This window comes from Trachypithecus francoisi, unplaced genomic scaffold, assembly GCF_009764315.1.
Source record: "Trachypithecus francoisi isolate TF-2019V2 unplaced genomic scaffold, Tfra_2.0 Lachesis_group8, whole genome shotgun sequence".
NCBI lineage: Eukaryota > Metazoa > Chordata > Mammalia > Primates > Cercopithecidae > Trachypithecus > Trachypithecus francoisi.
The window spans coordinates 112,737,936-112,751,680 of NW_022681473.1; the positions used below are offsets into that span (position 1 = coordinate 112,737,936).

The 13,745-nt window shown below is 40.5% G+C and overlaps 1 protein-coding gene across 9 annotated transcripts in view; it reads right to left on the minus strand.

Moving 5' to 3' along the window:
* MSANTD2 (Myb/SANT DNA binding domain containing 2) overlaps positions 1–13,745 on the minus strand; it is a 35,644-nt gene that overhangs the window by 3,805 nt on the left and 18,094 nt on the right. The window contains exons 1-4 of one of the 9 annotated variants that reach the window (XM_033206675.1): positions 13,360–13,590; positions 8,587–9,300; positions 4,919–5,018; positions 3,204–3,264 (exon numbers count right to left, since the gene is read on the minus strand). In XM_033206675.1, the coding sequence (XP_033062566.1) occupies positions 3,204–3,264; positions 4,919–5,018; positions 8,587–8,769 (344 nt within the window). In that variant the 5' untranslated portion in view covers positions 8,770–9,300; positions 13,360–13,590. Of the gene's footprint in view, positions 1–3,203; positions 3,265–4,918; positions 5,175–5,711; positions 5,752–8,586; positions 9,301–13,359; positions 13,591–13,745 lie in introns of those variants that run through there. The other 8 variants (XM_033206678.1, XM_033206676.1, XM_033206677.1 and 5 more) reach the window with 8 other exon arrangements.

A 13,745-nucleotide genomic window follows, 5' to 3' on the forward strand; every position in this document is an offset into this window, starting at 1 on the left:
GCATTTCAAAGCTCTGGAGCACAATAAGAACTAGACTCATTAATTGTTATTTAGGCCGGGCGCGGTGGCTCACGCCTGTAATCCCAGCACTTTGGGAGGCCGAGACGGGCGGATCACGAGGTCAGGAGATCGAGACCATCCTGGCGAACACAGTGAAACCCCGTCTCTACTAAAAAATACAAAAAAACTAGCCGGGCGAGGTGGCGGGCGCCTGTAGTCCCAGCTACTCGGGAGGCTGAGGCAGGAGAATGGCGGGAACCCGGGAGGTGGAGCTTGCCGTGAGCTGAGATCCGGCCACTGCACTCCAGCCTGGGCGGCAGAGCGAGACTCCGTCTCAAAAAAAAAAAAAAAAATTGTTATTTAAACATTTATAATTGTTACTTAAACTTTTAAATTACTCATTGTTATTTAAACAATTCCTGAGAACTGTCTGTTAGATTTCCTGGTTTTTGACGTTCCAATCACCAGAAACGTTTAAGTGGTTTGAGGCTGGTGATGCGAAATCCATAAAATTTGAGTTCATTCCTAGTTATATCAACTGGGCCTCCCGTGAAGGTCCTGAATGATCATAAGGAAGAGATAGGACACTTTAGTGAAAAAACCAGTGACTTTTTTTGGAGAATAAGGGTTTGAAAGTATAGATTTGTAATAACTTTTTTTTTGTTTTTTGGAGATAGGATCTTGCTCTGTCACCCAGGCTGGAATGCATGACTCACTGGAGCCCGGACTTCCCAGACTCAAGTAATCCTCCCGCCTCAGCCTTCTGAGTAGCTGGAACTACAGGCATATGCCACTATACCCAGCTAATTTAAAAAATTTTTGTAGAGATAGGGGTCTAGCTATGTTGCCCAGGCTGGTTTTGAATTCCTGGGCTCAAGCAATCCTCCTGTCTTGGCTGCCCAGGCTGCTGGCATTACAGGCATCAGCCACCACTCTTTGCCTTGTAATAACTCACTTTTTTTTTCGAGACAGAGTCTCACTCTGTTATCCGGGCTGGAGTGCAGTGGCACCATCTCGGCTCACTGCAACCTTTGCCTCTTGGGTTCAAGCAATTCTCGTGCCTCACCCTCACCAGTAGCTGGGATTACAGGCAACTGCTACCACGCCTGGCTAATTTTTTGTATTTTTAGTAGAGACAGGGTTTCACTATGTTGGCCAGGCTGGTCTTAAACTCCTGACCTCATGATCCGCCTGCACCAGCCTCCCAAAGTGCTGCAATTACCGGCATGAGCCACCGCACCAGGACTAATTTTTGTATTTTTACTAGAGACAGGGTTTCACCATGTTGGCCAGCTGGTCTCAAACTCCTGACCTCAAGTGATCCACCCACCTCGGCCTCCCAAAGTGCTGTGATTAAAGGCGGGAGCGGGAGCCATCATGCCCAACTTATTTTTTTTACAACAATAATCAGTTTCCCTTCCTTTGGTACACTTTGATGTCACACTCCTAAAAGACAACTACTTCCCAATAAGAAATGGCCTTAAACTTACTGATGTGGGTGATTAGCTTCTTTTTTGAGAAATGAAATAATGGCTACCATTTGGGGAAAAACTCCTCATCCCTGAACTCTCACCCTCTTCCCAGACATGGAATCAGATCACAACGGGAATTCTTTGATTCCAAAGAGAGACTCTGAAAAAGAAACGAGCATTTACAAAGGGGAGGTGATAGTGGTGGCTTGCTGAATAAAAACAACTAATGTGGCTGGACACTGGCTCACGCCTGTAATCCCAACACTTTGGGAGGCCGAGGCAGGTGGATTACTTGAGGTCAGGAGCTCGAGATCAACCTGGCCAACATGGCAAAACCCCATCTCTACTAAAAATATGAAAATTAGTCGGGCATGGTGACGCGCCTGTAGTCCCAGCTACTCGGGCTGGAATTACAGGTGCTCACAGTGAGCTGAGACTGCACCACTGCGCTCCAGCCTGGGTGATGGGGTAAGACTCTGTCTCAAACAAACAAACAAACAAAAAACAACTAGTGCTTTCTTGTTGTGCTGCCTGTCACCTATCACAGCCCTTTTTGCCTCTTCTCTGCCATCTCTCAGACATCAAGATCACATGTGTGTGATGAAGCACCCAAGAATAAGTGGGTGCTATCAATACTCCAAGGTTAACAGGTGAAAAAAAGCAATGGTGTTCCTTACTTTCCCTATAAATTTTCTGTCAGTATATTCCCCTCAGTAATTGTATTTAATCAGGGACTCACTTAAAGCTATTAAAAAGAACCACAATATAATGTCACTGGTAATTCCAAGAACTACGATGTCCTTGCACAAAAGATAATGCTAAACTCAGGGAAGATCAAGTTGTGTGGACCAGGGAGGACCCTGTCCCTGGACTTTCTTAGACTTTCCTCTAGCAACTGCTTTCTTCTCCAAATGTATAATAGGTCATCTAAGAGCTTTCTTTTTGATTCCCAAAATACTTCAGGTGTCCCTCTGGTCTGCCTCTCATTTCACCTAACCTCAGATAAACTCAGGCTCCTGTGACTCATCTTTGTGCCTTAATTAAACATCCAGATGTCCACATCCACACACAGGCAAACACCATAAACACGCCTGTTTTCCTGTAACACACTTACTTCTTCTTCTATACAAAATTATCAACATTTTAGCTAATCACTGAAAGAGTTAAGCTAAGATGTGAAGGAATGTATAGACATCTGGCTGGGCACGGTGGGTGGCTCACGCATGTAATCCCAGCACTTTGGGAGGCTGAGGCGGGCGGATCACCAGGTCAGGAGATTGAAACCATCCTGGTTAACACGTTGAAACCCCGTCTCTACTAAATATACAAAAAATTAGCTGGGTGTGTTGGCGGGCACCGACCAACTACATGGCTGCGTAGTCCCAGCTATGCAGGAGGCTGAGTCAGGAGAATGGCGTGAACCCTGGAGGTGGAGCTTGCAGTGAGCAGAGATCGCACCACTGCACTCCAGCCTGGGTAACCGAGCGAGACACAAAAAAACAAAAGAAGAATGTATAGACATCACAGTTCTTGGAATTACCAGTGATGCTATGTTTGCGATGCTTTCTAATAGCTTTAAGTGAGTCCCTGATTAAATCTAAAGAATGAACAGACATGCCTCCTTGGTGAATGGCTGGAACTTTCATAACATGTCTAAATATTTTCTGATCTTCCCAATGGTCATTAAACTCAGGCAGACACACTTTCTGGAAAGGTGAAGCATCTACTTACTGTGCTTCTTCAGAAGACTCTTGTTTTATTTTTAATGTTCTCTTTGTGACAGGTATTTCATCTGAAAAGCAAATATTTTGAAACAAGTTATATTTTCCTAAGTGGTGGCATGCATGTATGTAGATAAGTAGCTATGTTTACTGATCATCCCATACTTTCCAAAACCAGGCTTTTATTCTAGCGTCAAACACTGTCCAATATCAGATTTATAAATATAGCTCTTATATAATGAGATGCATACATTCATATGCAAGATCAGAAACCAGCTCGACAAGTATAAAATTCTTCAAGGTCACCAATGGATTTCCAGCTAGGAGCTTAAAGCTTAATTTCACTGCAGACATGATTTTAAAAGGACAAGAATAAAAATAATTCTGTTCTATTTAGATTTTCTATGTAGGTTTTACAAAGCAATTATTCCCCCAATATCAGGATCAACACATTCTGCATATTGCTTTTTTCCCAAAGGTTTGAGTGACTTAACTCTCTACGGCAAAACCAGTGTTATGGAATGCCAAAGTAATTTAGACCTTATTACTCCTTTGAAATTAATCGGTAGTGATCGCTTACCATCTACCCCTTTTATTCTTCTAATCGTTAAGGCCATCTTATATGCTGTTAGTCTTATAGTTTTATAACCTCTTTCTTCTTTCACTGTCTTCCAATATTTGAGGAATATTTTTAAAACAACATTGCTAAGAAACATATTAGCATTTAGTCCTTTTTCTTTGGAATTAACATTTTTCTATCATCAAGAATTTGGTAAAAAAACAGAGCCCATGGACTTTTATCTAAACCTCAGGGAGCATGTTTATACTGCCAATCCGACTTATACTTCCTTGGGGGTTGCCTGAGCACCAAGGGCTGGGAGCAAGAACATATCCTTCTAAGTGAGCACTCATTACACAACCTGCTCTTAATATATAATGGCTGATTGATCAGTACTTCCAAATTATGAAAATAAAAATTGCAGCATGTAATGCGCAAAGAAACAGAACAACCCCACAACTACATATACACTCTTAGTTAGGCCTTACAAGTTTAGATTTCATGACCAGGAATTTTATTTTCCATTTCTAATGCCTATGACTATATAAATCATTCCAGCTACTGTTGGAATGGGATCCCTTAACAAGTGTGAAGGAACACGATCACACAGTTCAAATATCAGCTCTATTGAAGATAAATGGAGGCTTCCCCTCAATTTTTGTTCAGGCTCAAGTCTGGGAGAAACCTTTTCCAAATCATAAACAGAAAAGAAAAATGTATTTGGGATAAAGGAAGGAATTCCTAAGAACTACATCTAGAGCACTTGGGCCAAGAGTCATTATCTTAGCAGTCATCTTAGAACTAGAAGGTACAGGATACTTAGAATTGCATAGGATGTTACCTGTCACGGAGGGTACTTGTATAGCTCAGAATTAGAAATTCTTCTGTGTCTTTGGGAATCTTGCTGGTAAATAACTTGCCAAATGAACAACACCAAGCACCAGTTGGCAGTTTAAGGCTAAACCAAGGATGCCCATATTGCCCCAGATAGACTGGGACATGCAAATTCATAAAAGACATACAAGGCAGAGATGCCCTTTATGCTTCGTGCTGGCCACTATAAGGAACAGTACCGAAGATATTTACAGATAAGAAGTACTGGTGCACATACATAAAGGTATATAAATACACACAAATGTAAGTATCATATATGTTGGCTTTCTTACCCAATTCCTGATCTGTTGGATAGCCATGGAGATCCTGACTGTGGTTTCCCCAGTCCTCCTGTGAATAGTCCTCCATAGTGCTGCCATCTGACTCCAGCTCCTGGTACAAGCCACTACTGTTAATAAGTACAGGCTGGCAGGGCTGAGCATCCCATCCTCCCTGACCAAACACCTGTTCCAACTGTTCAAATGTGTAACTGCTCTTTCTTTTCCCAACACCATGTTCTTTCACCCGACTGTAACACCTGCGAAGGGTCTAAGACACAAAGTCTTTCGTTATTCCTTTAAAGCTGTACTTCCTCTTCCAGGTACGGACCACAGATATTAATTACTATTAGACAGACACAGACAGACAAACATAGACACATTGTTACAGGAATGCTAGATTTCAAATTCATTATTATATTAGAAAAAAATACTAATTTAGCATTTACTCAAACATGTTATAATTAAAACAATTATTTTGCAATTAATTATCCATTAAACAACAAGAAACATTACAACATTATTGCATGTACCCCATACACATATTTTTATACCCCCACCCCCATTTAAAAAGAATAAGGGGGGGGAAAAAAAACAAGAAATACCAGCCAGCCAATAGGATGCACACCTGCCACAGAAGAGAGAGAGTTGCTATTGTGCCCAGAATTTGGAAAAAGTGAGGGAAGGGAGGACAGAAAGAAGAATTTCCCAAAGCAAAGAATACCTAACTTACTCTTGATTAAGAAGGAATGAATATGGGGTAAAAATAATTGCCTAAACAAATTAGCTAGTAAAACATATTACTTACATAGTTGTATTCCTTACTAACTCAGTCTTTGTGGAAGCCGCTAAAATTTGAAACAGAGGTCAAATCAATAACGCTACAAATTCCAGGTCTCAAACATCAATGATCAAGCAACAGTACACTAATACCTACGTCTAAAACTAGACAATCTACTAGTCTGTTCTACCAACTCCAGCTGCCAGATAAACAAACCAACAAATGAAGCCAGTGATTTCTTTTTTGGGGGAAGGACAGGGCAGAGCGGTGTTATTCACTTCCTTTTCTGCCATGTGACACACAGCAAATAAATATCATTATGCAAGTCCACAGATAGAACCTGAATAATTTTATTCTCTTGTACAACCCTTCCATTTTTACCATGGTCTTTATTTCTAACACATATTTCTGATTATTAGCCCAGTTTCTTGAGTTTAATGGTACATCTTATGCTATATTATATGGCATTTCAAAAGATAAATCAAGGGCTTAATCCCAGCTTCCAAATTTAGTTAAGTTGCAACCAGTCTCTATCCCATCTCTGCCTCCCTTTGTTCCTTCTAATCTCCCTTCTCATTTACTGAGTTTCACTAAGCATTTTCTTGAAATAAGATCTCTTTTCCCTGGTGGCTACCAAATACTTTCTAACTCAACTGTTCAAAAGTAGTTCACCTCAGACTTAATTTATAGGCATTGCCAGACTAAATTTCTCCTAAACGTGAGATTGCAATCGATAAGCCAATATGTTAATTATTTTCACCAAACTAAAACAACTCTTAATAATCTTTATAGAGCCTCCAAGGAAGTTCAGTCTCTTTATTTATTTATTTTTTGAGACGGTATTTCGCTCTTGTTGCCCAGGCTGGAGTGCAATGGCACCATCTCGGCTCACCGCAACCTCCGCCTTCTGGGTTCAAGCGATTCTCCTGCCTCAGCCTCCCGGGTAGCTGGGATTACAGGCATGAGCCACAATGCCCAGCTTATTTTGTATTTTTAGTAGAGACAGGGTTTCTCCATATTGGTCAGGCTGGTCTCGAACTCCTGACCTCAGGTGATCCACCCGCCTTGGCCTCCCAAAGTGCTGGGATTACAGGCGTGAGCCACCGCACCTGGCCAGGAAGTTCAGTATCTTTAATTCACAGTTGACAATCTATAAGATACTCTGTCAGATACTTTAAAAATTTGTCCCTTGAAGCCAGAAATCTAGATGGGTAAAAGGAATAATAAAAGCACGACATGTGTGATGATCTTCGTCACACAAAAACAGAGCAACAATTAAGAGTCTCCCACCCTAAAGCCAGCCGGCCTGCCCCTGCACAAGCACCTGCCTCATTCTCCCTTTCTTGAGATCTCTTCTGGAGCCTCAAACGATGCCTTAGAGAACTGACGTTTCCAACAATACACTCTTTATTAGTGTTCCTTCTTCCTCTTTGTAAAAGATAGTCACAATTACATAAGACAAAACTTTCTAGAACAATATAGGCAAATATGTGTCATGGGCAAACCTTCCAGTGGAAGGAGACAAATGCCTGCAGCAGAGCTCATTTGACTTGCTACACACTCCCCCTTTCCCAGCGCCCTCTGCCCTCCTTGCAGGGATTGGAATTTGAATTCCAAACATCCCTTGCCAATTTATTTTTATCTCACAATGTCTAGTTTCTGCCTCTAAGAACACCCCAACCACTCTTTTCAACTCCTCCAAGGACCGTAAATGGAGAGTCCCAACCATGTCCCTTTCACCCTTCCAAGGCCATAAATGGAGAAGGAAACCATGCCACTACTCACTACTTACTGACTGCCTGGAGAAAAGCATTCAGCACACACAACAGCCCAGTTGGCTCTGTTGCTGAGGGTTATTTCAGAAGTCAAGGAATAAAACTAACATTCCTTTGAAGAAAGGTGCCACACTTATCAGGAAGTGACACGAGCATAAGCAAAGCCACCAATCTCTGGCAACAGACATGGGAGGAAACCACAGAAAAGACTTACTCTCTTTGGAACCACCAAATTGAGCTTGGCTTATGTAATTGTGAATAAGAAACTAGCAGTATCTAATGGTTACAGATATGGAAGAAAAGTCAGGTGATACATTTTACAATTTATCAAAAGACACTAACAGATCTTGCTACCTCTTACTTTGTAGTGTACTTCTGTAATACACAAATAGTGCAATATGCTAGTATGTAAAATATCTATCAGGGGCCTGAAGGAAAGATGTTTGGTAACTTTTAAAACCATGATAGGAATTTGATGTATTGAAATCATGTTAAAAAAGATTTCCCAGCTGATTTTAACACTCTCAAGATATAAATGCACTTAGGAGGTAACTTCTGGGTTCAGTAAAGACCACAGATCCAAGGAGAGGCTATTTAAATCAACTAAGAAAAAAAAGAGTAAGAACTTAAACTTCGGCTTGACTGGTACTATAAGAAGCACCAGGATTTAGTTAAACTTGAGGGAGTTTAGAGATGGATAAAAAGGAACTGTGGAGACCTTCCAATTATCACCCATAATAAAGCAAAAAAGGTTACACTTTCCATACTCTAAATTAGCTAAAGTATGTAATTAAGACTATGTATGTCAACAGTCCTACATAAGCCAACTTAAAAACCTATTCTAGAGCTGAGATTACAATGCTCAGAAAAACGAAGCCTCAATTCCCATTTCAGACAGCTCTCAAATCCAATAAGAATCTCAGTTTGGCTTTCTTGGGAGAACCATGTCCTATTCAACACAAAAACCTTGCTTCCCTTCCTTCTTCCTTTATTTTACTCATCCTAGAAAGTCGTAGTAACTTAAGCTTAATCGTTTCTAAAAATCAAGGTCTGGGGTGGGGGCAGAAATGTGCTTAAAATTATTAAAAACAATTCTATTCACAATTAGAGACTGTAATTTTCCTTACTGTCGGAAATCTCCCCGGTAAACTGACATGATGCTGTTGTCTCCCCCTGGAGGAAGAGTTGTGAGAGAATACTGTATCCTGAATGAAGCTGTAGGGATAGAGGTCAGGAGGAGTCAGGAAAACCTGGACTGAAGAACTAAAGCACAGGTAACAACTTGATAGGTGGTCAACCCAGGAGTTCATGGTATTTGATTTGGAAGCAATGGCAAGAGAATGCTTACTGAATTCACCGTGCCAAGTGCTTCATGACTACAAAGGGAAAAGAACCAGAGAAAAGACTTGAAAGACGTCCCATTACCAAAGCAGGGAGAAAAATAAGATGGCTGACAACTGACAATTTATAGGACAGAGTGAAAGTTTTGCCAAAGTTTAAGATTAGAGTAAAAGGAAATGAGAGAATAAAAAGATGACATTCATTGCGGATGAATGTATGGGGAGTCTATGGGGGAGGGGGAAGGTAAACAAAGGCAGGAGTTTTAGATTGGCAGGATTGGGGGTTTAACGGCAGCAATGCAGAGAAAGACCCAGGGTTACAGTACACGTAACATTAAATACAGTGCACAATGCAGCTATCTTGCCAAAGTAAGTAAATCCAGTATTGGGTTGTATAAGCAGAGGAATCACATGTAAGCTATGAAGGTGGCTCTTCCTCTCTATTCAGCACCGGTGAGGCCACAGCTGGAGCACAGCATTCAGTTCTGGGCATCGAACCAGCTACAAGAGAGGGAAATTGTAGAGTTCAGAAAAGGGCAAATAAAATATTGAAAGGCTTGGAAAATAAGATCTATAAGCAGGGACAGTGGTTTCATCAAAGCCCTTCCTGACATTATCTAAGCTCCTTTTGAGGTGAGATTAAGGTTTATTTTGCTTCAGTGTCCTCCAATCCTTTGACTTTCAGGAAATGGGAAGAATTAAATTCTTCCCTGGTAGGGCAAAGTAGAAAACAAACTAAATAAATCATAAAGGCATATGCCAACCAATTCCAGTACTGGCTTAATAATTTTCTCAAAGTTTGCCCCATTTCATACAATCATAAAATATTCACCAGGACAAAACCACTGTTCTAGCTAACTGACCATACGTGGAATGGAGCACTATAATGTGGAGGAACAGAAATAAGGCATAACAGCTATATAAATGTATTGTTTAGAACACATTGGCTTGGTCAGTCTAAGATGTCAGATGAAAAATAAAGTCAATCTGCAGGGAGGACAGCTTAGTTATAATAGCAGGAAACAATGTTACAAGAAAAAACAAGCAGTGAAACAGATTTTCAAATGTAGTTGTCAAGCTGGCCACACTAGAAATGGATTACATAGTTATCTTAATCCACTGCCAAGTACACATGATAAATTTCAGATTCCTTTTACCCAAATGATTAAAGAGCACGCTTATTCACAAACAAGGCCTTAAAAATCACATATCATGCTCCACAAGAGATGAGGACATTTACGCTGGGAGTGAATTTCCAGTGACTGATTTTCTTATAAAATTGTTAAAAATGATACCTCAGACTAAAGCAGATTTGTATTTTGAAGCAACAAAGGTCTTTGAGAAAAAGATCTTATTCCTTTAACATTACTGCTATTGTAACTGTTAAAACTAGTTGCTCTTAGTTAATTGAGGCAACAAAACAAAACAACACCATTTAATATCTTTAAGAAAAACATTAATTTCTTCAGCTATATTTTGTTACTGTGAGCATAAAAGTAGGAAACAAAATTTCTTACGTAGCATACATAAATAAAAAAAAATTTCTGCACACAGTAAGAAAGATGTTAAGAATCTAGCATAAATTTCTATATACATCTTTTAACACAGAGCTGTAACTAATGATTAGGAAATTACCTAAGGCAAAATCCATCTGGGGCCAGCAGAACTTTTGCTACCTTTTTTCTTAGGTATTCTGTTCACTGACATCTGACAAACTGACTTGCCAATCCCCTAAATCCTTTAAAACCAACCAAACAAAAAAGCCCCAACAAAGTAAAACCAAAAAGAAAAACGTAGCAAACCTGTTTCAGACTTACTGCTACAGAGCAAGTTCTGGCAAATACAAAATGTTTTTATTTTTCAAAATGTCTTTATTCTATCTTTTGCTTTTCCTTTCCAGGGCAGAAGTTCTTAACCTTTTTGAGTCATGGATCCACTCCTCAGAAAAATGCACACATACACAACCTGTCCCATACAATTTCAGGGGGTACGTGGACTCACTAAAGAGCTCATACAAGAACCTCTTGTTAAAAAACTCTGCTCTACATACGTAGTTCTTTCCTCCATAAAATAGAACATATATTAGTTTGAAACCCTAAAATAAGGTGAACTTGTATCTTAAGGTTTTATAGGAGATTCTAAAGATTGGAACAACTATTTTAAGTACAATTCTCCAGTTCACTCACTCTCCTGTTCATTTCGATGAAGCAGCACTAATATTTCCTTTAAGAGGTAAATTAGCCAAATCCCCGTTTCTTGAAAGAAATACTTTCTATCAGTAAAAGCATACAAGGGCCGGGTACGGTGGCTCATGCCTGTAATCCCAGCACTTTGGGAGGCCGAGGTGGGCGGATCGCCTGAGGTCAGGAGTTTGAGACCAGCCTGGCCAATATGGTATAACCCTGTCTCTACTAAAAAGACAAAAATCAGCCGGGCGTGGTGTTGGGCACCTGTAGTCCCAGCTACTTGGGAAGCTGAGGCAGGAGAATCACTTGAACCTGGGAGCTGGAGGTTGCAGTGAGTCAAGGTCACACCACCGCACTCCAGCCTGGGTGATAAGAGAGAGACTCTGTCTCAAAAAAAAAAAAAAAAAGAAAAAAAAAAAAGTAAAAGCATACAAGGATAGTACTTTACTCTTCTAAAAAATATAGCACTTCTTTTACCTGCTGGGCAAGAAATCTTTTTTTCTAAAGTGATAATTAAGCAATATTAAATGATTCATTAGTTATGCTGATTATCTGTTCCAACTGCATCACACAGTACTTGATCATTCATTATCTGATTATCAATACAGATGCCAGATAAACTACCTCAAGTAACAACTTAAAACAGAAAAACACACATCCAGAAACATGTACAGTAAAGTAAGTCTTGACTATGTTCCTTAGTAGTCTCCATGGTGAAGCTCTCACGCCTTAACACGCCTAATGTCTAAAGGGTCTCACAGGAATAGGCAATGTCTACAGTAATTCAATCGTCAACCCAAGGGGATTGCAGTCTAATGTATGACTCTATTAAAACTGTTCCTATTGTGATCATCAACGTCTATTTTTTTTTTTTGAGACAGAGTCTCGCTCTGTCACCTAGGCTGGAGTGCGATGGTACAATCTGGGCTCACTGCAACCTCCATCTCCTGGGTTCAAATGATTCTCCTGCCTCAGCCTCCCGAGTAGCTGGGATTACAGGCACCCACCACCATGCTTGGCTAATTTTTATATTTTTAGTAGAGACGAGGTTTCACTATATTGGCCAGGTTGGTCTCAAACTCCTGACCTCAGGTGATCCGCCTGTCTTGGCCTCCCAAAGTGCTGGGATTACAGGCGTGAGCCATTGCGCCTGACCAATGTATTCTTAATAACTGAATGGTCCTCAAACTTTGTCCTTAACTCATTTGACTTGCCTGCAGCATTTGATACTCTCCATCACCTATTGATATCACTGTCTTTGGCAAATGTCTCTTTATAACACTTCTTTCAATACACTGATCCACTGAAGGTGGGTGGAATTGCCTAAGGTTCTAATTACAAACCAGGCTCCATCTTCTAAACATTATGGAGCTGGACTCAGTGGCTCATGCCTATAATTCCAGCATTCTGGGAGGCCAAGGCTGGAGGACGCTTCAAGGCCAGGAGTCAAGACCAGCCTGGTCAATATAGCAAGACTTTGTCTCTACTTTAAAAAAAAAAAAAAAATTAGTCTGGCTGTGGTGGTGTGCACCTGCAGTCTCGGCTACTGAGGAGGCTGAGGCAGGAAGATCCCTTGGGCTTAGCATGTAGAGACTGCACTGAGCCATGATCACGCCATTGCACTCCAGCTTGGGCAACAGAGTGAGACCCCTCTCTCTAAAAAAAAATAAAAAAATAAAAACAAATACAAGTTCTGAATGGAAAAGAACCTTAGAGATCTTCCAATTTATCTTCCTCACTTAACAAATGAGGAACCAAGGCCCAAAGATAAATAAGTATTCCTTTAAGAGGAGTTTGGCATATGAAAATTATCAAATGGCACTTAAGAAACTTTAATGTTTCCTAAGAAGTTATTTCACTAGATTGTAAGCTCCATGAGGTAAGGATGTTGTCCACCTTGGTTGTCTCTATTCCCCAAGCCTGGAACAGTGCCTATCACATGAGGCTTATTCAAAATACATATTTATTCAATACATAAATTAACCTAATTTTAAAGTAGTAAATCACTAGCAAGAGGATAAAATTTTTCTTAGCAAAGAACTTCAGAAAATTCATTGCTTAACTAAAACAAATTATAAAGTCAATGAATCTTGATGGGCAGGGCTCCTGAAACCTTTTGAAAATAGCTGGGCAAGGCTATTTTAAAAATATCTATCATTCTTGTTGTTACAGCTTTCTTTGGGCGGGCAGGCCACGTGCCAAAGGGAGCTCTGCAGCCCTGTCTAAATTTTTTCTTATGCCTTACAAAGTAAACAAGCAAATGAAATATTCAAGAATATAAGATAGTTCTGTCAAAGACAGGAAGGGGGAAAGACTCGATTGTTTCCTGATTTTAATAGGGTCAAACAGAATGACCGCCACAAACAGATCTTACCTCTCTGGAGCCTCAGTCTTTGTGGGGAACTGTCCAGGATTGAATCCTATCAGCTTGCACTTCATTCTGAATCTGGCTATCAACGACTCACTCACTTTGTGTTTATAACTGGTCAGTACTGCCTCCATGAGAAGAGATTCTTGCCTGGAATATATATTAATAACTCAGGGCCAGGTGCAGTGGCTCAAGCCTATAATCCCAGCACTTTGGGAGGCCAAGGCAGGCAGATCACTTGAGGCCAGGAGTTCCAGACCAGCCTGGTCAACAGGAGAAACCGTCTCTACTAAAAATACAAAAATTAGCTGAGTGTGGTGATGCAAACCTGTAGTCCCAGCTACTTGGGAGGCTGAGGCATGAGAATTACTTGAACCCAGGAGGGAGAGGTT